The 27,031-nt window shown below is 37.5% G+C and overlaps 1 protein-coding gene across 2 annotated transcripts in view; it reads left to right on the forward strand.

The window, feature by feature from the left end:
• Positions 1–25,782, forward strand: part of HMBOX1 (homeobox containing 1) — a 238,773-nt gene extending 212,991 nt beyond the window's left edge. Inside the window, exons 7-11 of one of the 2 annotated variants that reach the window (XM_036750757.1) lie at positions 19,891–19,973; positions 21,448–21,543; positions 22,479–22,573; positions 22,805–22,876; positions 24,742–25,782. In XM_036750757.1, coding sequence (XP_036606652.1) covers positions 19,891–19,973; positions 21,448–21,543; positions 22,479–22,573; positions 22,805–22,876; positions 24,742–24,879 — 484 coding nt within the window. In that variant the 3' untranslated portion in view covers positions 24,880–25,782. The remainder of the gene's footprint in view (positions 1–19,890; positions 19,974–21,447; positions 21,544–22,478; positions 22,574–22,804; positions 22,877–24,741) is intronic. The other variant, XM_036750756.1, reaches the window with a different exon arrangement.
• The last annotated feature ends 1,249 nt before the right edge of the window (positions 25,783–27,031 follow it).

The following is a 27,031-nucleotide window of genomic DNA, read 5'->3' on the forward strand; positions in this document are numbered from 1 at the left end:
ATAATTCATAGTGTTTGGTCATGTATAAGCAGTAATAGGAGCAGAAGTAAAGGAATAGAAGAATGACAGGGTCATTATCAAAAAAAAAAAACTAGACAGACAAGAGAATTAAAGTTAAATGTAATAAAATTCAGTAAGGAAAAATTTAAAACTTTACGTTGGACTTACAAATGAGCTTCAGTAGTATAAGGTTGGGGGGAGGCAGCATACTTACGTGTCAGTTTGTCTGAAAAATAGTTGTGGTTGTTAGGGTACTGGAAATTTATTATGAGTCCCCATTGTGTTTTGGCAGCCAAAACAGTGCAATCTTTGGTTATATTAAGAAACATGTACCTTCCATGTATAAGTAGTTAATGATTCCTCTATACTGTGCTATGGTCATACTCCATCTCAAGTACAGTTTTCAGTTCTGTGCCCCCATGGTTTAAGTAAGACTTTGATAAGCTGTAGAAGACAGTCAGAATGGTGAAAGCCCAGGGTCCATGTTATATAAATTTGGTTGGAAGAATTAGAGATGTTTAACTTGAAGAAGAGAAGAGTGACTCATTGGGATCATGAAAACTCTCTCCACTTGAAGGATTGTCATGTGGAAAAAGGATTAAATTTATTCTCTCTGGGTCCCAGAAATCCGAGTGCAGAGTCAGGTAGAACTTGAAATGTAGCAAATTTAGACATGGTGTTAAGAAAAACTTCCTAACAATTAGAGGTATTCAAAAGTGCAATGTACTGCCATTGAGAATAGTGGGTTCTACCCAGTTGTAGGTCTTCAAGCAGAGACTGGATGTCATGGTACAGATCCCTTTCAGTTGTGATTTGAATGACATATTGTCTCTTAGGGCAAGCATTCCACGCATCAGGGACAGCCTGTGTAAAGGCCAAGAGATGGGAGACAGAATACCTTGCATAAGGAATAGCAATTAGCTCAGTTTGGCATAAGGGGAAGTGATATGAAATAAGCCTGGAAAAGGAGATTGGAGCCAAATCATAACTACCTTTAAATGTCAGATAGAAGAAGTTGTATTTTATCCTAGAAGCAATAAGTAGCCAGTGACTCTTCTTGAATAGGAGAGTAATATGGTTAGACTTTGTTTTAGAAATACTAAATTGGCAACTGCATGGAAGATAGATTAGAGAAGGGAGAGATCAGTGGGCAGAAAGACCAATTGGTAGGTTTTTTTAGTAGTCCTGGTGAGAGGACTGAACTAGAATGGGAGCTCAGTGAATCAAAAGTACAGGACAGATGCCAAGCACTGTGGTGGAGATAGAATCAATGATTGATTAGTTATGGGCAGTGATGAGAAGTGAAGACTTATGTGAAATGATGTAGATTGCATTAAGCAAAAGAAGGAGAAAAATACACAGAATGACTATAATGATGCAAATAAAAAATACCAAAAGAGATAAATTGCATTGACTGGTTTTGGTCCTGGAGCACATACAGTAGAAGTGCAAGGAACTACAGGAAAATGTTGCATACTCTGTTTGGGAGTTGTGTTGTCAGTCAGCTTTGCTTAGCTCTTTTCTTTTGTTACAAGGCAGGGCTTAATGAGAGTGATGGCGGGGGAGGGGCAAGTATATATTTGGAATTTACTGAGGTAGGCAAAACCCCGCTAAAACCTTTTATAAAAGAAACAACATTGGCAAGTGTGAGATTTTGCAACCAGTCTAAAGATGTTGGTCAGAGGCTATTACTTAGAGTATAGGTTGCACAGTTTGGAAATGTCAGACAATTTATGCAGGTATCCAAAATATATTTTTCTTAAGAAAGTTTTGAATAAATTTATTGGCATTACCTTATTTAACCATCATATATCAACAAAAAAATGAAACATTAATTAGGGGAAATCGCATTATATAGTGGAAATAGTGCTGGATTTGGCATCAGTAGACCTGGATTCCAGCCCTGTCTCCCTTAATTGGGCAACCTTAGGACAGTCATTTTATTTATCTAGATCTTTTTGAGAAAGCTGGACTAAATGATCCCAAAGTTCCTATCCACCTCTAAGTCCTGGGATCCTATGAAAGTTGACTTGAAAACCAAGTCATCGTTATATGTAGATGTCATTAAGTGGTGACTCAGTGTTTAGGACCTCAGCTTTTCAGTGCATATGAAAATAAAGCCATATTGGGGCTGGAAGGAATATTAACAAGCCATCTAATACATCTCTTTGCTGTCAGATAAGTGTCAGGACCATATCAGACTAATGAAACTAAGAATCCCAAGAAAATATTCTGTATTAGAGATAATATATGTAAAGCACTGGCAAAGCCTAAAACACTATATAAATATATATATCTATAATTAATATTATTATATTTTCCATGGCTGGTTAACTTGTTTGGTAAAAATACCTGTCCAATGAGACCACAGGTATTGGATTCATTTCCCAAGTGGACCATTTTTTTTCAGGGGCCACAGACTATATCTTTAATGGCAGGTTAATGCATGTTTTTTGTCACTGTGGGGGGAACTGGGCAAGAGAGAGCAGTCTGATGTGTGATGATAATCACCACTTGAAGAAAAAACAACAACAGAAACTGTAGGTCAGTGTCATCTTTGTATGTAATAGTCTCAAAATCAGATTATTTTTAACTCTAAAAATAACCTCCCCCAAAATGTGTCAACTTATACACAAAGTGTAAAATGAGCAACTTACCAATTCCAGGTCACCAAACAAAATCTCCACTTCTGACCAACTTCCCACCAGTGAGTGAAGCCTGACAAACCAGAGATGAGGAAGATGCAGCTTCTCTCCAGCCGAAGTGGAGGAGAGTCGAAGTCAAGCAGATGCATCAAAGAAGCTCACCAGCATCACCAGTGTATTCTTCAAGGAGTTTAGAAGCACACTCATAGTCATAATGCGCTTTTACCAAGGGACGATAGTTTTCATAGTATGCATCCACATCTGACAGGCCGAGTAGGAAACCGAGAATTTGGTGGAACAGAGACATTGCAAAACTTTCTTTTACCTTTAATTTAGTCTTTGTTTTGACAAAATGAACTGGAGATTTCAGAAGTTTTGGAGTGAACTCAAACTGTGTTGTGATCTAATTGGGATAATTTATTCAGCCAAAACAATTTTTTTCTCCTTAGAAAAATAACGGTCAGTTTTGTTGTGTGTGTCATTAAGTTTTTAAAATATTTGCTTGACTTGCCCCAGAAAATTGTCTCTTCTCCTTTTCTTATTAACTTCATAGAAATAGTCTTTGGGCTAGAAGATGGCATATGTTTTAGTAGAGAACTTTGCCCTACTGTTGTCTTGGAGGCTATGATTTTCTCTGACTAGACCTTCACTCATACCCCTAATGAAATTTCCACCAAGACAGGTCAGATAGACTAGTAATTCATGTGCGACTTTAAAATTATTTGGCAAGTTCATGAAAGGTCTTGTTTCATGTTTTTCTGCAAGACTTTCATAAGTGCCAAGTATCCAAGTTTGCCAAGTACCAAACTTCTCATAGCCTCAGAAAATTAACTCACATTCATAGAGACCTATTTAGCATACAGCTTAACAGTGTCTGATTTAAATCAGTATCTGACAAGTTAGTAAAGCATTGAAACATAGAATCAAAGAATTTAGCATGTGAAAGATCTTGGAGATCAAGAAGATAATTCATGGCTTGAATTAACTGTGTTACCATTATATAGACTTATCTTTGGATTTTTTATGCAAAGGATGGGAAGCCTCTTACCATCCTAGCAACTAAATCAGAACTTCCTTATGATACCAGTGTTGTTATGGATTAACTTTTCTGTATATAGACTTTTATTGCATGTAGATACTCTATTTTGCATGAGTAGTCCCAGGGCCTATTGATCAAGGATCTCTCTGTCTCTCTGTCTGTCTCTCTCTGAAATAGGGTTAGTAGTTAGGTGATCTCTAAGAAATGAAATTTCATCTGTTTTGTTTTTCAAGAGGACAGAAGGGGGACCTGGTTTATATTAGGATGTGTTACTAGGTCTGTTGTTAGTCTTCTGCTGATGCTGCCACACTTGTGTGTCCTTTGATAATTTGCAGGCTCCCTGGTATAGAAATTGACATTTTAGATCCAAAGTATAAAATGTTATCTCTGATTTAAAAATGATTCCCCTAAGGTCCTGGGTTTTAATTCCATATGAACTAGGTAGTGTGGTCTGTGATAAAGAACCCTCAAATGAGAGTCAAGACACTTAAACTCCTGCTTCAGCTTTACCACTAACTAGTCCTGTGACTTTGAAGTCATTACCTGTCCTTGAGCCTTCGCAGCACCATCTGAGAAATGAGATAGTCAGATTAGATGATCCCCATGATCCCTTCCAACTCCAAAAATCTCTAATTCTTGTATTCTGTGACAAGTTTTGATCTATGATGTATTTGAATTCCTTGTATTATACACAAGCTATGGGGGTCTACTGTATTTGGATTGATGGCATTGTAGTATGATTGAAAGATAATGAATTTAGAACTAGAAGACCTAGGTCCAGGTCCATCCTCTGCTTAATCCCTGTATAAATGTGAGCAAATCATTTACTCTTCCTGAGCCAGTTTACTCATCAGTAAAATGTGACTACTTACCTCATAGAGTTGTTGTGAGGATCAAAGAAAATAATGTATGTGAAAGTACTTTGTAAACTATAGAGTTTTATATAACTGTAAGAAGTTGTTAATAATAAAGTCATTCCTTGTCATGTCAATGTTTTATTTGTTCATAGGACAGTTTTTACTCTTTGCCTATAGTTTTTTAATCATTTTTCTTGGACTTTTCAGTTCTAAAGTTTTATGAAGCTGCAGAGCCTTAAAGCCTACAGCTGCTAGATAGTTAGCTTATTAACGTTTTAACCTGTCTTTATAGTCATACTGTCTAAAAAACTAATTTGGAGAGAGCAGTTTGGTTCTTTAAACAAATTAAGATTTTAGAATGCAAAATAAACTCTCATTTGTAAAACTTTGTAAAAAAAAAATACTCATAGAATTGCAGAGTTGAAAGGGACTCCAGAAGTCAAATCCAACACATACTGAGCAGAAATTTCTTCCAGAACATCCCAAAAAAGTAGTCATACAACCTCTATATGAAGCTCTCCAGTGAGATGGAATTTGCTGCCTACTGAGGCAGCCCATTTTACTTTTCAACCATTCTAATTATTAGGAAGTTTTTACTTATTTTGAGTCAAAATAGCAGAAATAAACTCTCTACAGCCTTCACCCATGGTTCTTAGTTCTACCTTCTTAAGCCCAGAAAAGCAAGTGTAATAAGTTTTCTTTCATGTTAGAGCCTTCCACATACAGCACTTGATGACAACTATCTTGTCCTCCTTCAGTCTAATATTCTTCAGGGTAAACACACCAACGTTCTTTAACATATTTTCAAATGACATAACTTTGCCTACCTTCAGCATCTTGAATGTTCTTCTCTTTTGACAATATTCTTCCCAAAAGGTGGTACTCATCACTAGACTCTAGCCACATCAGGTTACTAAGATCAACTTAGCTTTTTTTTTGGCTGCTATTCTACCTTGTTAACTTATGTTGGGTTTGCAGTGCAGCAAAACAAAACAAAACAAAAATTTCTCCAAATCGTTTACCCTTGAAATTTGGTTTAGTAACATTTCCCCAGCCTATCCATCTTACTTACAAAGAAGGGTTAGTCACCTCCTCCTCCTCTCCCGCCCCCCCCAAAAGAGTGGAATTTAAGCCTGAGGAAGGGGTCATAGGATCATAAGATGGGAAATTTGGAGCCAGAAGGAACCTTAAGAGGTCATCTAGTTCAAACCCGTCATTTTACAGACAAGAAAACAGAAACCCAGAAATGGTTGTGATTAATGAAATAAAGTCATACAGGTAGGAAGTGACAGAACTGGGATTCTAAGGCTCTCTTGACACTGAGATCCACCACTTTTTCTGCTACCTGTGCTACCTCTCCCAAGTTGATATTGGAAATTTAACATTCTTTAATGGGGAAGTTTTTGTGTGGCATCCAAAGCTCTAAGTGCCTTGATGTTTGCATAAGGGAGCTAAATTTAGTGACTATTTGGCTGCAGGAAATCCAAAATATCCATTTGTTCTTTTTTAGCATAGAGAAGGAATATGGTAAAGTGGCTAGAGAACCACGGAGACAGGAAGAGCTGTATTCCCATACCGTCTCTGACATATTGTCATGTGACTTTGGACAGGTCATTAAACCTCTCAGTGGTCTAAGCAACTCTCTTAAGATGATCAGTTGCACTGTTCCTCCCAAGGGAGCTCTCTATCCCAATCAAATCACAAAATCCAATCCCTGGCCTTTATGTAGGAGATTTTTTTTTTTTTTTTTGTAATTGAAGATTTTGTTGTCAATCATAAGGATGAACTAAGGAAACTAATTTTATAAAGTTCTAGTATAGTATATGAAAACATTAAAGCTTCCCTTTTTTTTTCTCTAAATGAGATTGAGATAAATATTTCTCCAACCTGAAGTCCTTTTCTTTTCAGACTTACTTGAATGAATAAAACTATACCAATACCTAATCATATTTCTAGGAAAACAGTGGCCTACACTAAACCTTTTTCCCCCTTATTAAAAGCATATTGAGAAACTGGGTTAAAGTTCAAGAACAAATTCACAAGTCTTAGAAGATGGATTAAAAGTGGTAACAAGACTTAGACCACCTGAAACACCTTAATCTAATTCAGGGCATCACCTTTCACTACCTTTGAAGGGACTGAATGGTTTAGAAGGTGCTGACATCTTAACTATCATGGTAACTGAACCCACCTAAGTTCTGGAACTGTATTTTTCTCTCACTGTGAACTTTTGTCTGTTTAGAAATACTACAAACTGTAACTTCAGAATGACTTATGTTAGAGAGATCTCTAAAGGCATAGCACTCTGCCTGTTGAGATTTTGCTCCCTCTAAATAAAAATGCTTAGAATTAGTATAGTTTAATCAATAAATTGTCTTTGGCAGGCTTGTGCCCCAAATGCAGGAAACAGAATCATTTTCTGTTCCTTCCATGTGTAGAAAGAGTACTATGTTTGGAGTAAGGAGAGTCCTGGGTTCAAATTCCATGTCAGACATTTAGTATCTTTTTAACCATGGACATGTCACTTAACCTGTCTAAGCCTCAATTTCCTCAACTATAAAATGGCAGAAATAATGTTTGATTATTTCTATCACAGGGTTGTTGTAAGAGTCAAAGGAGATAATACATGATAAGTGCTTTGCAACTCTAAATTATTGTCAGTTATCACAATTGTAATTAACTTTATTTTTAATCTACTATATGCCACAAAAAGAGTTCTGCCACAAAGGAATTAGTAGCAAATTATATTAACTCCGCTAACATAGGACTGATGAAATATTGACAAATTTAAAATACATTTTAAGGAATTTTGTGATGGATATGGGATAGTATAACTTTTTAAGTGAGACAGAAGTGTTACCCATCTTTTTATGCTAATAGAATTGTATAAAGCTTTATGGTACACATGTAGAATGCTTTAAGGAACACAGTTTGAATGGAACAAGCTCTGTTGTTGTGAGGATTTAAGTTTTGTAAAGAAGTTAAAAGGGTTTTAAAGTTTGGAAAGGGCAAAACGATTATAAAGCCTTTCACTTTATTTTAAAGATAATTTATTCCTTCTTTGTAAATGATTAGCTTTCAGATAAATCAGTGCAGGCCACAGAAAGTGGATCTCTTTTAACTGGAGAGCATAGGGTGTGGGTGTCAGAGTGAAGGATTAAAGGCTTTTACTTCCTGTAGTTTCTAGCTCCAAATCTGTGAGCTAATGATTTCCTTTAAAAATATTAATTCATCTTTCTGGGTTATTTTAGCTGTTTGTAAATAAAACTATAATCAACTAAAAGACTCTTTAAACTGATTTCCTCAATTATAGACATCTCACAATACAGAAGTTAAGTGATTTTACAAATGGAACTAACACATAAAAATTAAGTGACTTTTTACAAGTCTTAAGTCTGGTTAGTTTAATCAATTATTATTAGAATGGTCACCTTCTGATTATCAGCCTGCTATTAAGCAAAAAGCACTTATTTTCTGAGAATAAGAAGAATGTTAAGTTTCTCAGCCACTAATAAATAGTTCAAGTAAATCAGTTCGTGATTTATTCTATCATATTTAATATCAAAGAATTTCAAGAATATGAAGTTTAGATCATAAAAGGTTACTGTTTTGCAAAAAATTACATCTAGCAAGTAATAAGAAACATGTAAACTACTAAGCCACACCTACAGTCTGGATCCTATAAGATTTGTTTATATATTAACAATAATAATAATAATAGCATTTATGTGCAATACCTGTTATGTGGTAGGCACTGTACTAAGTGCTTTACAAATATCTCATTTGATCCTCCCGACATTCCTGAGAGGTAGGTGCTATTATGATCCCAATTTTATAGATAAAGACATTCAGGTTATATGTCTTACCCACGGTCACATAGCTTGCAAATGTCTGAGTCTGAATTTGAACTCAAGTCTTATAGATTACAGCCTAAGCGCTCTACCACCAGCTGCCTCTTGTTTATAATTTAATAACTATTTCTGAACCATTTGAAAGAATTTAGTTTATCTAATTTATGTAGAAATTTCAGAATTTCCTATTAGCAATATTATAGAAAATTTAGTTACTCTATTTTAGGCTTTCATCTAAAATTAACATGCTTAAAATGAAACATTGCCTTCTCTAAAAAGACTCCCTTGCTGACTCCTTTATACCTATCAGTTCTTCCAGTCATCCAACTTTGAAACCTCAGTTTCGTCTTAGAAACCTAATTCTCTCTCACCCTTATATTCAAGTTTTGTTGAGTCTTTATTCTCATTGTATGTCACATAAACTCTTTCTTTGCCATTCCTACTACCACCATCCTAGTTCAAGTGCTTGTTATTTCCTATGTGGACTGATGAAAGTGATTTCTGATTCTTCTCTTTCTCTCTTTCTCTCTCTCTCTCTCTCTCTCTCTCTCTCTACTATTCTAAATGTCCTACTAGATTAACATTCCAAAAATGCTACTTTAATCATGTCACTCTCATTCAATATCTTCGGTGGCTCACCATTTGATAATACCCAAATCTTTCAGCCCAAAGCAGCCTGGCCCTAACTTCCTTTCATTAGAGTGCCATTCCCTATCCTTTTGACATGCCTGAGAACTACTTTTCTTTCAAAGTTACAGTCAGCAAAACAATAGTCCCTCTTCAAGAAAGCCTTTGCTTACTCCACCAGACCATGTTGGTCTCTCTTACTCAGATGTATTGTTTATGCCACTCATATAGGTTCATGTACCACTTAGTACTATTAAGACAAGTTCTTTGTATCTCCCACAGTGTCAAATATCTCATAGGTCTTCAAAAAATATTTGTTGATCCATTAATTCCATGGTCTATAACATAATAGAGAGAACTCTTGGAAACATGGCTGAGCTGTGCTCCTCTTAATCACTTCAGAGTAGCAAGAAATGTGCCAAATAAGGTGATAACAATAAAAAAATAAGGAGGGGGGGTAGAAAAAATCCATCCCAAGGAAAATATCAGAGAAAAGAAATAAAATCAACAAACATCCAAAAAGAAGCCTTACTATAATGAATAAATGTGGTACAAAAGGAAGCTGCTAAAACTGCGAAGAGTGAAAATAGTAAGAGTCCTCTTACCCCGAGCAATGATGAGTGGTTTAGAATGAATGAATTAATATCTTTATTAAGCATTTACTATATTCATAACACTGTGCTAAGCACCAAGGACACAAAGGGAAATGCAAGACAGTCCCTGGTCTTAAAAAGCACACATTCTAATGAGGGAGATAGTACATAAAGGAGGTTTCAGCTGCAAGCCAGATGGAAAGGTCTAGTGGTTCTTAGGGTGTAGCAGCAAAGCAGATGGAATTGCATCTTCTGTTGATAGTTTTATCTGTTTTCGTATTGAACCATTGGAGATTACTGAGGACTTGGTGGTGAGAACTTTCACTTCAGGGTTTTCAGTAACTATGAGTGCTTTGGCATCTAGGGGGTTGTAGTCCTTGCAGAGACAGTTGACTGTTTGCTGTCCTGGAAAATATCTATGGAGGTGAGGCTAGAAGCAAGGCCAGTTGTGGAAGAGTAGGGGGTGGAAAGGGTATTCCTGTTCCCTGGGCTCTCATCCTTACCCTGTCTGCTATTCAGCAGTGTTACAGAAATAGTGGTCATCTTCTCCACAAGGTTCACACCTCTCCATGATAACTGGCCAGGCTGGAAGCAGGGTCAGTGATTGGGGGAGGGGGCTGGAAAGGAGCCATTGCATTTCCCAGAGTTCTTGACTTCCAGTTCCTTTACTGAATCTTCCAGGGTCCAAGGAAAAGTGGTGGCAGGTAGGGTGAGGCTTGATGTATCTGGCACATAGAAGATATGTAAAAGAAATAAAGGAAGAAACTAAGATGGAAATTAGAGCTCTTAAGTATTTTTTTAAAAAGAGAAAAGATAACTTAGATATTACAGGGCTGTCCAAAATGCGGCCTGCAGTGTGATTTATACAGCCCACCTACAAGCGTAGAAATTTACATAAATGCATTGTCTGTTGTTTCCATAAAAACCTAAGGTTGGACAGCCCTGACTTAGAACAAGCAATAAAGAATCGCTCTGAAACAATAATTCTTTGAAAAATGGATAAGCAAACTTAGAACTTAAAAATACAGAGGTTAGAATATTAGAACGAAATCAGAAGACATCAAGATTGGAAGAACACTTGAGACCTCTGCAAGGTATGGGAGTCAGCATGATCTAGTAGACTGAGCACCTGACTTGGATTCAAATCCCACCTTAGATACTTATTAGCTGGGTAACTCTGGGCAAGTATTTACTTCTCTGAGCCTCAGTTTCCTCATCTGTAAAATTAAAGGATGAAACTCAACTGCTGAGATTCCTTTCAGTTCTAAATCTTAGAAACTGGAGTCAAACCAAAGCAATTGACCTTGAAGATGTTAGTTAGACAGTCTGACAATCTGAAAATTAAATAGTCAGTGGGCAGAGGGCTAGAGATTTCAGCATAAGATCTTAAAATATAGGCAAATTCCAGGTAGAGAAAGTAACACCAAGTGTAGGAAGTGACATACCTTCTTTAGATTCTCAACAAAAATCTGTGACACTTTTGGGGAATATCTGTTTATTGGAAACCATTGCATTAGTAACTCATCTTGTGGTATGATTATGAAATACCTTAAGAAAGTACCACATATTATTAGGAAGCAGTTAATCTAAAATGCGATCACTATAAAATAGTCTGTAAATTTGGAAATTATAAATTGCTATGAAGTATGTATGGAAATACTGCTATGGGCAGCTAGGTGGCACAGTAGTGTAGAGTGCCAGGCCTGTAATCAGAAAGACTCATTTTCCTCAGTTCAAATCCAGCCTCAGACACTTACTAGTTGTATGAGCCTGGGCAAGTCATCCTTAGGCAAGTTTGCCTCAGTTTCCTCATCTATAAAATGAGCTGGAGAGCAAAATGGCAAACCACTCCAGCATCTTTGCCAAGAAAACCCCAAATGGGGTCACAGAGAGTCAGGACATGACTGAAAACAACTGAACAACAATACTGGAAGTATGTAAAAATGAAAAAGAGGAAGATCATAAGATCAGATGTTAATGATAAAATAATGAATTGTCCTGAAATCTAATAAAAAGAGAATTAAAAAGTAAGAATCCGTCAGTGTTTCTATAGTACTGCCACATAACAAAAGGACCCCCATGAGTATTATTGTCTCCTTAACAATTTGTAGTAGAGGAGGACCCATGAGACTAAAATCACTTAATGACCATACCCCTTGATACCATTAAAGTCTCTTTATACTAAATCTATGCCCATCAATCAGCCTTCCTATCAGGAAGAATGCCATAAATAAAAAATAACTATGCCAGGGTAAGGGTGAGAAGACCTGAGTTCTTATCCTGACTCTGTTGCTAAAATGATGATGATGAGGAGGAGGATGAAGATAGTGATGATAGCGACAGTGATGCATCCCGAAATCAAAGCTTTATAGGAAGAACACATTTAGAACAATTAGAACAATACCTTTGTTAATATATTTTTTGGCAAAGTAAAATGGGTGACAGTGGATCAAAGTATTCAAACGAAAACTTAAACATATGAAACGTAGGGCTCATCACCTAAGACAGCTGTAGAAAGATTAATACAGTGGGGTATGAATTACTTGGACCAAAGTAAAATAGATTTTTTTAATTTATATAATAAACTTTGCAACTTTTATGCCTTTTAAAAACTTAATATGAAACTTGTCTTTTTGCAACAATTACTTTTTTTACAGAATTTGTTATTGAGGTCACAAGCTTTTGACACATATTCTTTAATTCATCATGAAACCACACTTTTATTACTAGATAATAAGCTTACTTTTGTTGAACAAATCATTTTTTCTAAGTATAGCCTTTATTATAGTGCATAGTTTAAGCATTTTATTTGTATCTCTTGGATAAATTTCTTAAACATGGTGTGTGGCATGTTTAAGGCCCTATTGTAGTATTGTATTTGAGAATTTCTGTCTATTTCGCAGTATAGCAATATGCTTATCAGAGTTTATCATTTTTTCAATGGGAACAAGATTTTCAGGCCTGGTAAAAGCAAAAAATCTCAAGCATTTTTCTGGGTATATGTTTTACATAGTAATGAATAAACCCATATCTTACATGTTCTCCTGACAGTGGTTTTCTGGTGTAGTATAAAATGGAAAAAAATAAAGTTTTAGCAGTCAAAATAACCTCTTTCCATTTTTCAGTACTCTAGACTTTGTATTGTCTTGCCAATGACAAAGATTTGTTCTTCATAACAACTGTTAGCAGCCCTTTTTTATGGTCTTCATTATTATTCAAGAAGCCTGTATTGTAGAGGAATCAGTAGCAACTCTGCCTGGCATCTCTGAAAGTCTTTGCTAGTTTTCTGAGGTTTAATTATGCTGTTTGGTGGTGATAGTTTGACAATTCTTGGCTTTGTTTTTTGTTTTCTACACCTTCAATGAGACAAATCCTGTTCATTGTGGGCTTGAATGATCCTTGAAACACTTGACTTCTCCATACTAACAGCTACTGTCATATCTCTTGATAGTCATTAAAGTGTGGTCTTTAAGAGCTATGACTTCTCTCTGTTTCCTTGGAGCAATGTCCATTCTTAAATTAAAAATACAAAGCAGTGAAACATGTATTGGTGGCATGAAATCCAGCACTCACCTGAAAAAGAACTAACATAAGGTGAATAAACTGACTTAACCTGATTTCATCTGGTCAAGGTCAGCTTGGTGTTAAGAGAAGCATTCATGAATGATTATTATTATCATACAGTGAAGCCTTAAAATTATTGCTTTTCCCAAGTAATTTGCATACCACTGTACTTTCTATTAAAAAAAGAGAAGGAAGATTGCTAGATATTTTCAGAGTACATGATATACAGGTTATAAGTTTACAGAAATGCTTTTGAATAAACAGACCTTGCTTCACAAAGCAACCATAAAGACGGACAACAAGTATTTGCTATTGGATTTGTTGAATTTAACTGAAAAGTCATTTCTCTCTTGATGGAGTCTATAAAATGACTAAGATCCACAATTGCAGTCAGGTGCTCCATGGGCAATATCTGCATGAACTTGAACAACAACGTGTCAGCAAAGAAGCATTGACCAAATGACCGAGGCAGGGAGATCTGTTTATAGGAATGGGAGTGTTTATGGTAGCTATTCATAGGATCAGGGCATTGTCACTGGAAATGACAAAAAAGTTATACTTATGGAACACAGACTTATTGACGATACAGATTATGCAATAAAGCAGTGGAAACTGCAACATATTGCTGTAGCTTGCAAAAATTTAGCATCTGTCAAATACGTGAAAGACATGATTAGGTGGTTTGAGTTAAATATCAGAAGATTGTTCTCCTTTATAAACTTATAGATGACAAATCCTGTTCTACAAACATAAACCCCAAATGACCTTGAGAATTCAGCAAATTATACATCATTACAGGAAAATTGTTTCCCACAAGCACCCAAAACATAGTGTTGATTCATAAAAAGTATAAGAATAATGTTTTTAGTAAGTGTCATTTTATACTCGTCAAATGATAAGGATAGGTTGTGGTATGGTAGGTAGAAAGCTAGCCCTGGGAGCCAGGAGGACCTGGATTCAACTCTAACCTCTGACCCATACCAGTCGTGCAACCTTGGCAAGTACCTAACTTCTCAGTAGTCTGGGCAACTTTCCAATCTCTAAACAACACAGAATAAAAGGTTCAAAAATATAGAGACCAAGTAGAAGAAATTTAAACCACGTGGAAACATAACAAGGTACATATCATTCAGCCTGCTGCTGGAGCTGTTCTGAAGGTGCATTCATTCGAGTTCATAGATGGTAAGTTCACATCACTTCATCCACGTGCTCAAGTCTGCAGAACATTAAATATAAAAGAATAATGACAGCCTAGAGACTTGTCCTGTGTGAACCCCATCAAAAAAAAACAAATGAGACAAATGGGATCATAGAACCAGAGGCTTAGATAGGCCAAGTGACTTGCCCAAGGCTACACAGAATCAGAATGGGGACTTGTACCCTGCCCTCTATCTCGAAATGCAACATTCTTTAAATTACAGCTCACCTGACCCACTAAAAATTCATGCTTTCAAATTTCAACTTGATGTATAATGAAACAGGCTGCCCCGCCCCTCTCCTGATAGAATGGTGAAGAGCTCAGAGTGCATCTTGGATTGTGGACATGGCCAAGGCATGAATGTTTATAACAGGGTGTGGTGTGTGTGTGTGTGTGTGTGTGTGTGTGTGAGTGACGCGCAGGGGTGTGTGCACACGTACGTGTCCACATATGTATGCATGCTTCCTCAGTAGAAAATGGAGAGAAGCCAAATGTCTGTTTGGGGAGTGGAGGAGAGAGAAAGTAGTATTTTTAACTTCACCTTGATCTAGAATAATTTTTCTTTTACACCATTCTCAGTACCTCAGAAATCAACAGTGGTTCCCTATTCCTTCCCAAGTAAAGTTCGGATTCCATACCTGTCATACAAAGTTCTCCACCAATTTCTATTTTGTCAAAAAAAATTGAGACAGCCATATCTGAGCCCCTTAAGATAACTTTTAATTTAATGATATTAATAATACCTCATTTTTGTATAGCATTTTATAGCTTTCAAAGTATATTCCACGTACCTTATTCCTACAACTCTAGGTTTGTCTCACATCATACATCTCCTTACACTATAAATTCCAGCCAAACTTGACTTTGTTCCTTTTGCCATGAACGTGAACTTTTCCTCTTCTGTGCTGTTACTTAGTTTCCCTCTTCTCTGCTGTTACTCAGACATAATTCTCTATGTCTGAAATTTCCTCATTCTGTCTTTGCCTGAATTCCTATGTGTCTTTTAAATATCAATAAAAATGTGACCTTCTCTAGGAAGCCTTCCTTGACCCTCTGTCCTTGGTTGGTAACCATCTTTTCCCTCGTCCTGTCAAAGCACTAATGAAATTTTCCTGTAATCTTATACTTATAGTTATCTATATTATGGTTTTATTTCTGTTAGACTGTAAGTTCCTTCAGGCCAGAGACTGTGGCATAACTACACTTTGTATTTCACAAGCGTTTAGTGCAGCGTAGGTTCCTAAACATTGATGTTTTGTGTGCTACCTGGCTCACTCCCTTCTAGAACTATGCCAGACATTTTACCCTTTCTAACCTTGCACAGCACCTGGTTTCACTCTTTCAAGGACCTGTGATTTTGTTAAAATCCCACAACAACTTAATAGCTGGTCTCAATATTTGCTGTGCCCAAATTTCTCATCAGTCTTTAGCCAACCCAGAGATAAACCTTTCTGAATTTAGGTAATTGATCCTCTGAAAATGGTCATACACTCCATCACAGAGAGAGATGGTAAGTGATGTTAGGGAACCAAATTAGCATCCTTTAGTATCAGACCTGCTTTTGTAAAGGGACCATTCTTCTGAAAGCTTAAATTGACTATCACCTGGGAATGTATTTGTTGGTTGTTAGCTTTATTCTTTTGTAAAAGATATACATGATGGAATTCAAGGCTATGGGCAGTGTCTAGAAATTTCAGAAGGCTTAATTTTGATTACTAAAACAGTGATTAGCAACTGGAGCCAGCAATTATTTCAGGAGAAAAAATCATATTGGGAGAAGAGAGACCTTGGAGAAATATACATTGATGTGATATCACCTCATGCTTAGGAATGCAGCCTCTGCTATCTCTGTATACTAATCTAGGCACAAAGGAAGGAATTTGCTATCTGCAGTTTTTATAGACTTGAGTGTTATTGAAATGGAAGTGCTTCAAGGACATATCCATTCATTTCCAGCTTAGGGATTCTCATCTCATGTAAATTATTTTGCCACTTTTCATTTTAATTCTTTGCTGTCATTTTCTGGTAAAAAGATCATTTGGTTTCTCCCTGTTTAAGGTGCTCACTCACTGATCATTCAACTGACAACTGCCCTTTGTCTCCAAAACTGTAGTGCCCCTAGGATTTATTTTATCACTCTTTTTTATTGCTACCTGTAGATTTCTATTTATGTTTTTCCCCTTTCCTCTGTCTTAGAAAATGTCTAGGGTCATAAACTTCCTTATATTGAACAGATGTGTGTTCTGATCCCAGGAGTTTCATTTCAGAAACCAATTCCCTCTGAAATCTTGAAAAGAACAAAGCTTTGCCTCAGTTTCTTTAATTGTCAAATGTAAACAATTTAGCCTCTCAGGAATGATCTGAGGATATAAAACAGATAGCAGGGCCTTAGATTTCCTTTGACTGCCTTGAATTGTTTTCAGTACATTCAGAAACAAAATTAGACTTAGCATATGGCCTCCCAAGTTATCCCTTTGGTATTTCATATTAAATTATACTGTAGGTCACAAATGTTTGCTGTAGTTTCTGTTTGTATGGTAAAGTATTTGACAGTGTAGTTTCATAACATCTCTTCAGCCTCCCTGTTCTATAATCTAACCTACACAATTCTGCCAGTGTAATCTGCCTAGACTACCACCTTGTTAGTGTCCCTCCTGTGATTAAAAACCTCATTTCCCCATTGCCTACGGGATAAAGTCTAAGCACTTTAACCCAGCTTTCAAGACTTCCCACAATCTGACTAATTCTGCCTTTCTAGCCATTAGCTCCTCCCCAACTTTTCCTTCATGTTAGGGTCAGTTTCTGAAGTCTGAGAAACTGTGTGAGTATTTTCGTAGTGTTAATAAATATTTGTTAGCATAATTAATTTCCTTTGTTATCGTTAGTATTTTATTTCATTCATTTAAGAGCATAATTCTTGAAAGGGGGTCCATACATTTCTCTTGATTGCCAGAGAGGTCTATGATGCAACAAAGATGAAGAGCCTTATTTATGTAAACCTTCTATTACAACTAAAGGGATCTCCTCACTATATACATGCTTAATGTTTTTCTTTCTCCATTGTTTTCTTTGTTCTAGCTATATTCTCTAGGTTCAGTTAATCCATCAACAAATGTTTATTTAGCACCAACTATGTGCCTGGCATTAGTCACAGGGGATACAGATATGTGAATGAAACAGCCCTGGCCCTTAAGGGAAGAAACAGTATATACACAAAGAGTAAATATTAGATCTATATAAAATAAATGTAGAGTGATTATGGCAGGTGAGGGTGGAGTAGATAAGAACTGGGGGAATCAGGAAAGGCCTTGCACAGTGTGGCTCTCTGGCTGAACTCTGAATGGAGCTAAGGGTCCTGAGAATCGGGGTACAGAAATGGCAGGTGGCATGTTGTGGAGAGGAAACCGTCAATCAGCCAGTTTGACTGGAGTATACATTGTTTAAGGAGGAGTAATGTGTAATCAGCCTAAAAACAAAAGCTGGATCCAAGTTGTGAAGGCCTTTAAGTGCCCAACAGAGAAGCACGTATTTTATTTAAAGGCAATAGGGAGCCACTGAAGCTTCTTCGGTGGAGGAGGAGATGGTCAGACCTGTGATTTAGGAATTTAAATTTGGCCTCCATAGAGAAAATGACTTAGAAAGAGAAGTAACTCAATGCAAGGATTGCAATTAGGAGGTAATTGTAATACTCTTAAACTAGAGGTGAGGAGGTAGGGTAGTTGTGGGGAGAGGAGAAAGGTTGCAGGAAATGTTGTGGAGGTATAATGTGGTATCCTGCTTGCGTAAATGTAATCTATCCTATTAATGGAGATATAAATGAGAACTAATAAATAACAAGATAAGGCAAGTTAATAAAAATTATAATTCGTAACAAGAATATATTTCATAATCACAAACATAAAGGACATTTAATATGACTAATTGTTGAATCCTCCAATTTAAGGTATGTTGAAATAATACATAATTTCTTGATCCCTTGCTTTGAAAAAAAAACCAATATTTACTGTGGTTCCCTGTGCAATGGAATAAGAGCCTGAAAATTTAGAGCAAAATACACTGTATTGATCTGAAGTTAAGCCTCACTTTTTCCCCCAAATCTGCCTTGTATGAAACCTGAATATGGGCTGTATTTTATGTTATTCTCCAGTGTATACCTGTTTGTTTTCCCTTTTATGACAGTATCTCATTTTAAGAGTGTGACCTAAATTCAGAGGTAGTCTATATGCAGATTTCTATGGACTCTCTGATCACAAACTCATAATTAGTGAGTTCTGAACTGTTGAGGTTTTTGTTTGCTCCATGAACCATGACCAGGTAGCTCTACTGCCTTCCAGTCAATTCCTTCTCCCATCCACAGTTTTTGGTAATGTTGCCAGGCTAGCTTGGTACAGTTATTGCACAACTCATCATTGTCAAAGTTTTTCTTCCTCGGGTTCTTGAGTGACTGCACATTTATAATAGCACCTACTTTTTCTGACACTATCCATAACCTGGATACGTAGCTGGTTCTGTACTGTCAACATCATTCTCAAAAAGGGAATGTTTCATAGCCTTAGTAGTAATGGAGAAGAGCCATTTCCTTTGGGTCTCTCCATCTCTTTGACCCTAGTTTGTATTTATGTTCTGTTTCCCAAAAAGATCTTCATAAATTAATGATTTATTGTTGTGATTTTAGGCAAATGGTCTTGGTTTTTTGGTGTTCTTGTGTATTGGCAAAAAACAGTACAAACATTCCTTTGTCTCATTTGAGATGTTTAATAAAGAGTACATTCACCTATGGGCAGCTAGATGGTAAGCGGACAGAGTGCCAGCCCTGGAATCAAGAAGACTCATCTTCATGAGTTCAAATCTGGCCTCAGATACTTATTAGCTATGTGAGTCTAGGCAAGTCACTTAGCCCTGTTTGTCTTAGTTTCTCACCTCTAAAATGAGCTAGAGAAGGAAGTGGCAAACTATTCCAGTATCTTTGCCCAAAAAACCCCAAATGGGGTCATGAAGAGTCGGACACAAATGAAACAACTAAACGGTACAACTCACATACTGGCTTGGTGATCCTAATTTTTTCTAGAAGTTTAAAAAGTACTCCTATTATTGGCACTTCAAACTACTTACCTCAGTGCTGCTTTAATATATAACACCTACTACATAATAATGTATCCTATAACACATTACATATTAATATGTAATATTAACTTATAATTTATGTCTGTCTAGCAACACACACAAAGAAATGCCATTCATTATCAGCATCCCTTTCTAAGGAAGGGCAATACTGACTGGGTAATTAAAAGCAACTGCCTTACAATATTTTCCTCCATATGGAAGAACACGGACAAGAATCACAGTCCAAGAAGAAATGGACAGGTTGCTGGACGACGTCTGATACCAGTGTCCACATTAAGGAGAACCAGTGGACTATTAGAGCTTGGGAAGATACCTCAGTACTTTGATGAGAATATTTTGGTGTTTTAAATTTTTTTTAATTTTGTGTTCTTATTTCTTGTTTGCTTCTGCAGTTACTTCAATGAGAATCAGTATCCTGATGAGGCAAAGAGAGAAGAAATTGCCAATGCCTGCAATGCTGTCATACAGAAGCCAGGTGAGGCCATGAGCCTTCGGTTAGGGCAACTACAGTTATCCTTTTCTAAATCTTACCCCCCAACCCCTCTCAAGGTAGCACTCCCAGCCCATTCCCTTAGCTCCTTCAAGGCATGTTATTTGGATCATCACCTGGACCTACAGGTTTTCAACGCTAAAAACTCTGGTTAGGTTCACCAGAACAACTTTTACTGGAATATAGAAAATAATTGTTTTTCCTAAAGATTTTGTAAGATTCTTTTTTAGAAAGATTGCATGAACTAGAATTCTATGTGAATTTAAAATCAGGGACATTTAATGAGTTCAGTAATTTTGCTTTTCCATTTTGGTAAAGGTAAAGAGCCTACAACAAACCAGCATAGTATCCATCAAGTTCCTATCTTGTAATAACTTCTTTTCAGCTGAAGAATCCTCTTTAGAGAGATTACAATGTAGGTACCACCTTCATTATTCCTACTCAAATAAACAGGCTATTTCCATGCAGTTCAACTGTTCTCCCTCCCTCTGTGAGCTACAACACCCTACTTTATCCATTTGCCCCACTTAGAGCTTTTATGTACTATTGGACTGGAGAGTAAGATACCAGTCTCAGTACAGGCCTGCCTTGAATAGGGTTGGACTGATCTGTGCTGAGCCAACCCAGCTGTTTTTGTTGACTTACGAATGATAAACTAAAAATATTGATATATTGGGGAAAAGTAGTAATACCCAACTTACCTAGAGTTCAAACTTCAGACAATCTCAGACATTTGGAATATAGCCCAGAAAATAAAAGTAAGCAAAAAAGACCTATGAACACTGAGACTCTGTTCCCAAATCCGCAGCACAGTTTTGCTTACTTTACTTCATAGTAAAGTAAGCAAAGTGGCAAGTTAGAAGTTACAAGCTAAAAAATGGGTGAGTTTTAGAAACAGACACATTTTGACATCCTAAAATGGAGAAAAGGAAAAAAAAACTAATCTAAACTAAAAAATATAACAATGGATTTTCAGGGTCATAGTTGACCCTGCATTACCAAGAAAAATTTACATTCTCTTTATTTTCTCTACTTGAGAAGTGAGGGAAGTATGTAATATACTCTAAAGAAATTATCATCAAAGTGGTTACAGTATCAAAAGTTTGGGGACTAGAAAGTGTTTGCTTCAGTATCTGAAAAATTCATTCACTGTGAAAGACCTCCTTTCTTAATGATACTGGATAAATATGGGTATCCCTCACTGCATCATAAAGTTTAAAAACTACTTGACCCTTGTGCACATACTTTCTGGAGAGATCTGTATCTTGCATGTATGTATGTATTCTTGAACTGGATGAAGCATGTTATTGGGTAATCTTCATATTTCATTCAAAAATCATTTAAGTGCCTAATCTGTGCTAGATGTAGGAATAAAAACCTAGCCTGAATCCCATTACCACCTAGTTTAAGCCAGACTCACAGAACTGTGTCATCTGTACTATATTGAATGCATTCACAGGCAAAAAGCTTTCTGATCTGGAACGAGTTACTTCCCTAAAAGTCTACAACTGGTTTGCCAACAGAAGGAAGGAGATCAAGAGGAGAGCCAATATCGGTAATGTATCAGAGAGGCTGCCGCTTCCTTCTCTGTCACTAGTTGAAAACCCAGTAATGTTTTGTGCTGTAGCAACAATTATGGTTTCAAAGTAAGACTCCAGTTGGAAACATACAGTTCCACTACTTAACTAGCTGGTTATTTTACCACTCTGTATTTCATTTTCTTTATCGTTGAAATGAAGTTGCTGGATTACATGATCTTTAAGGTTTCTTCCTGCTGTAAATCCTATGATTTTATGAATACCTCAAAATGATCCTAACTTCTAACCCCTTGGACCTGTTTACGTTTCCCTTCATCTTATGTCTTAATGGCCAAGCAATGGCATTTTTTTAGCCCTGTGTTTATTTTTATAGTTAGTAACATTTCACAACTTAAATTCCATAATAAGATATTACTGCCACTAAATATCATTTCTGCTGTTTTGAAAGAGTTAATGATACGTACTTGAAACTGTTTACAGTACCACCGGAGAATGACTCAGCCGCTGTGAAGAATCTGTCTCGTGGTACACAGCCAGATCTAATAGAGCATTAAGGAATCTGAAGTGGCCAGGTTTGGGGAGTAAACTTTCGGGCCACTGAAAATCCATTCCAGTATTAAATGCCGAGCTTGCCTACCATTATCCCCTTCAGAAGTGTTACAGAACCAGAAACAGGATAACTTGAAAATAAAAAGCATTTATTAAATACCATTCAACTTTTTTAAATGTAACATATGGACCAGCAGGAGTTCCTGAATAGCAAAACATTATTTTTTCATTCTTAACTTGAATGAGTGAATGATCTAGCTACCTCTAGAAACCTAGGTACCTCCTTTATTAGCAGTTTAAGTTAAAGATGAGCATCGGAGTTTTCTCAGCCATTGAAATCTGTATTTAAAACAATTAAAATAACGTATCAGATAATTTAGGGATCCATTTGCTTTTTTCGAAGAAGCAGCAATCCTGGAGAGTCATGGGATAGATGTACAGAGTCCAGGAGGCCACTCCAACAGCGACGATGTAGATGGAAACGACTACTCAGAGCAGGTGAGTATCCGAGCGCGGGTCATTGATTGCAAAATGGCTCCAATCTGCGAGCTCATTTTGTACAGGGAGGGAGGGGGTTTATTCTCCTGCCGCCTCCCCCTCCCCCAGTTCCCACCATGTGTCTAGTCAGATTTTCATGTAATTTGAACAGGAAAGTGGTGAGATTCAGTTGTCCTGTTTAATTTGTGAGAAATCAATATTCACCCACATGGATTTATTGTCATACAACAGGACACTTGGCAAGTACGCAATGGGGAGGAGGAGGAGGGACGAAGTTCTGAGGGAGGCAGAGAAGCAGAGAAGGTAGAAGAAGAGAGGAGGATCTGAGCCAAACAAGCAAGTTGCACCATTCACCACATGCACACACCCAATGTTTGAAAAATATTAGGAGCAACCGGGCAGCAGTAATTCATGCCTTAACGTGTACCAACGTAGAGTACAAGTCAAAGGCCCACCCACTGTGGCACCATTGCAGTGGCAACCCTCATGCAAAAATGAGTGGTTCTTCCAGAGTCTCTCTGGCATGTTGGGCGTACACATGCTTTCTACCTGCATGTCTTCCCATTTCACCTTTATTTTTTTCTTCATTGGTTGGAGGAAATGTATTAATAGTAGCCACTGGATGGGATAAATTTATTAGCTATAAATGTGCAGAATTCCCTGACATATGTTGCTAAATTTCTTGTAAATCTGAATAGAGTTTCAGCTTTATATCCACGTAGTCACATATGCAGTGTACCATACCTGACTTTGATGGAATAGAATGGCTCCTCTCCAGTTTTATGAATTGGCCCCATATTACTATGATCCTTACTTGTTATGGCTTCTACTAGAAGTAATAGGACTGATTCTTGTTTAGTTAATACCTACAGAGTTCTTGAGTATAGCTAACAAAAGAGCTGGGGAAGAAAGACTCCCAATCCATGTTCTAGTCTGTGCTGGAAACTGTTTTCCCTATATCAGTTTACAATGATTTATTTCATGGCTTATCCCTCCCAGCTTTGAGCACAACCATTTTGCAGTATAAATGATACATAAGAAATTTATCTCATATAATTTTTTTTTGATGCACGGCAGTGTTTATCCCTAAAGGGATCTCTGAGTGTCCAGGATGGAGTCCCACTTCAAGCACTGAATACACCATTCTGTTTTTTTTTCTTTTCTTTTCTTTTTTTTTCACCATTCTGTTTTTTTCACTTTAAGAAGATGAAAGCACACCTAAAACCCTCTCTAAGTTTGGTGTCTCCCATCTGCCATTATTTCCAGACCCACACCCTCCAATGGCTGTCTTCTTTACAGATATTCTTGAGACACTCCTATATATCATTTCCTGAGGAGCTGACTCTCTATTCAAAGTTTTTGGCCTGAATTTCCCCAGGATATAACACAGGGTGAAATGTTCACATAATATCTGTAGCACTAAGCCCCATAATGCCCATTTCCCTTCAGAACTTTATTTTCTGTGTATGTTGAGCTCAACCAGGAGGAGTGGATACCACTTGAAGGGAGGTAGCGGACACTCTTATTTGACAGCTGGGTGGGGACGGGAAAATGCCATGTGCACCCATCCCAGGCTTTAGTGCTATCACAGTCAGTGATAACATTTTCCCTTTGTCTGTGTGTGAAAACATATGTTCATCGGTGGGCTGGTAGATATTGAACCTGTATGCTACAGGCTTCAGTCTTTTTTAGTTCACTTAAGCACTTTAGTAGAAATGCCGTGCAACCCTGTAGAGGAGTTCTCAAACAGTATCTGACGTTCCTGCATAGACTCTGTAAGTCACACCTCGCAGCTCCTAGGATACACAATACTACTGGCCTAAAACATGGGTATACATGGGTGGTTTCATACCAGCCTTTACAACTTATATTCATGACCCCTAAGAAAACTTGTAGCAGCCTGAACACAGTCTTCACTAACAGAACAGAGGAGGGCACTTACCCTTTGTCAAAAGCACACGGTGGTGACCGTGCCTCTATCCATTCAGTGTCTACTTATTTATACACAGTCCATCTTCATCCTATCATGAGACACCTGCTCCCTCCCCCAACGACTTCGTTTCTGACCTCGAATGTTCATCTTCTGCTCGCCCTTCCTTGCATGCCCTTTCCTGAGCTGAAGCATTGTCAGGATGTTAACGTTGCTCTCTTTCGTTCCGTCTCTGCAGGATGACAGCACTAGCCATAGTGACCACCAAGACCCCATCTCGTTGGCTGTGGAAATGGCAGCAGTCAACCACACCATATTGGCCCTGGCCCGACAAGGAGCCAGTGAGATCAAGACAGAGGCCCTGGATGATGACTGACCGACAGAGGGAGGGTCAGACACAAGAAGTTAGCTTAGTTTTAGACGTAGCACCTTAGCAGACTTTCCTCGGTCCTTAATATGTGTTCTTACAGTATAACTTTGCAGTTTCTTGTATGTCAGTTAGCTGTTAGGGTCTTGTTCTGTGAAGATGGCATGGTGCCCTCAGCCTTTGCATATACTCTCTCAGTATTAATTCCCAGTAAATAATAACCAATCAATCAACCAACCAAACTTCCCTCTCCCAGCCCCTGTGGCTCGAAAATCTTGCTGCTCTGTTCTGTCTTAGCATTCCAAGAAAGTGCTTCCAGGTATTTTAGATAGGCCTTGATTTTCAGATACTAGACTACATGTAAAATCTCGGATAACCTTAGGTATCATGTCACACTAGTCTATCTACCCTTCCTTCCTTCTCTAAGACTGAAAGGATGCAAGCTGAGGTAGTATGGCACAGGATTGACAGACACCATTTGGGAGTATCCGCAAAGAGTGAAAAGAACACTACAATCCCCACCTTCATGTGAGAATAATGGATTTCCAGCTGCAATAAGCCGTGCCTCATTATAGTCACACTGTGGCTAGATTATACTTCTCTGGGTGCTGTGCTAAGAATGTCAATGGGAAAACATATTCGCAGATTTTGGTTGATGTTAACATGCCCAACACAGACATCCTCTCCTATCACAAGCTGTGTGACTTAGTGGATAAAATACTGCCTTCTGCCTTTGGGACCATGTTAAAAGCCCAGCCTGAGAGCGTTGGGGAAAAAGAGCTGAATGTCTAATGGAGGCTAAGTTTACTTCTTAGAACCACTATACATTATGGGCACAGCTACTAGTGCCTGACCGGAAAAGATCCAGGATTCACCATCAAAGTTGCATTACCCTTCCCTTGCCACCAAAAAGAAAAAAAAAAGTAAAAAACAGAAGCTCTCAAGGATGGGATTAAGGTCACCAGTGAATGGGCTTATAACTTTGTCTTTGTAACTCTTGCCTGCAACCTACAAAGTAAGAATATTTGATAGAAGACTTTACTACAACAGTTATATGGGGTATCATAAATGCAAGTACTCACTTAAATATGAGCAGGAAAAAGGCAGGGGATCATTTACCACTTACATTGTAGGAGATATAATGGGATGTGACTGCTTTGGTGTTCTTCTTTACTCTGTCCTTGTAAAGGTATGAGAAAGTTATACTGCCACAGGCAATTTAATTAATAATTGGAAGCCATATTGATAATGGATGTGGTAATATTTGTAAAGTTTAATCTACTTTAAGCAGCAGTAACTAATGGAATTTTTTTCCTTGATCACATATGTAGCACTTTTGTTACTTTTTAAAGATATTTATATTTGATAAATCCTTTTTTCGTTTTGAGAATTCAAAATACCAAACAGTGAACTTGCATTATAGAGTCACCCTGCAATCACCTTGTCATCTAATAGTAAAATGATGAACAATCCATGCATCGAAGAAAATTACATCTGCTGGCGTTGTCTGAAAATGATCTCCTGGCATCCCGATTAAATGACATTGTGTCGTGGCCGGTAAGAGGAAACAGCATAGGATGTGTCTGAAGTAGGCACAAGTGCTGGATGTTTCCTGCCTTGTTCTATCTTCTCTCTCCGTATACAACAAAACCTTGTTTAATGGGGAATAAGAGGCTAGCTGTTAAGCAGAGCGTCTCTCTCTTTTGTTCTTCACATGAACTCTTTCTAATAGGGAATGAAGGTGCCATTTCTTCTCTTCCTTTTTTCTCCACCTCCCCCATACCCATGTCTTGAACTTCAGACCATTGCTGGAGAGACCGAACTTCCTTATGTTCTTTTTCCCTTTGAGTGGAGTTTCTTGAGCATCATCAAGTTTTTAGCCAGTGTTCCCATTAAGATCCACACTAACCAGATCATCTCTTCATCTGCCTGTCTTGCTAGCTAAGTGTGAATAGGAGTCAGCACTTTCAGAAGACATGAAGTTCACATCTATCCATGATTTTGAAGAGCTCTATTTCAGGGGAAAATATATGTGCTTTTCGGAGATGTGGACAACCGAAATAAAGTAAAACTATTTCCCCCTTTTGATTTATATTACTTGAATAGGCAAATTTGAGTAGCATGACTTATGCTCAGGAATGAAATCATTTGATCCCACCAC

This window comes from Trichosurus vulpecula, chromosome 3 (genome assembly GCF_011100635.1).
Source record: "Trichosurus vulpecula isolate mTriVul1 chromosome 3, mTriVul1.pri, whole genome shotgun sequence".
Classification (NCBI taxonomy): Eukaryota; Metazoa; Chordata; class Mammalia; order Diprotodontia; family Phalangeridae; genus Trichosurus; species Trichosurus vulpecula.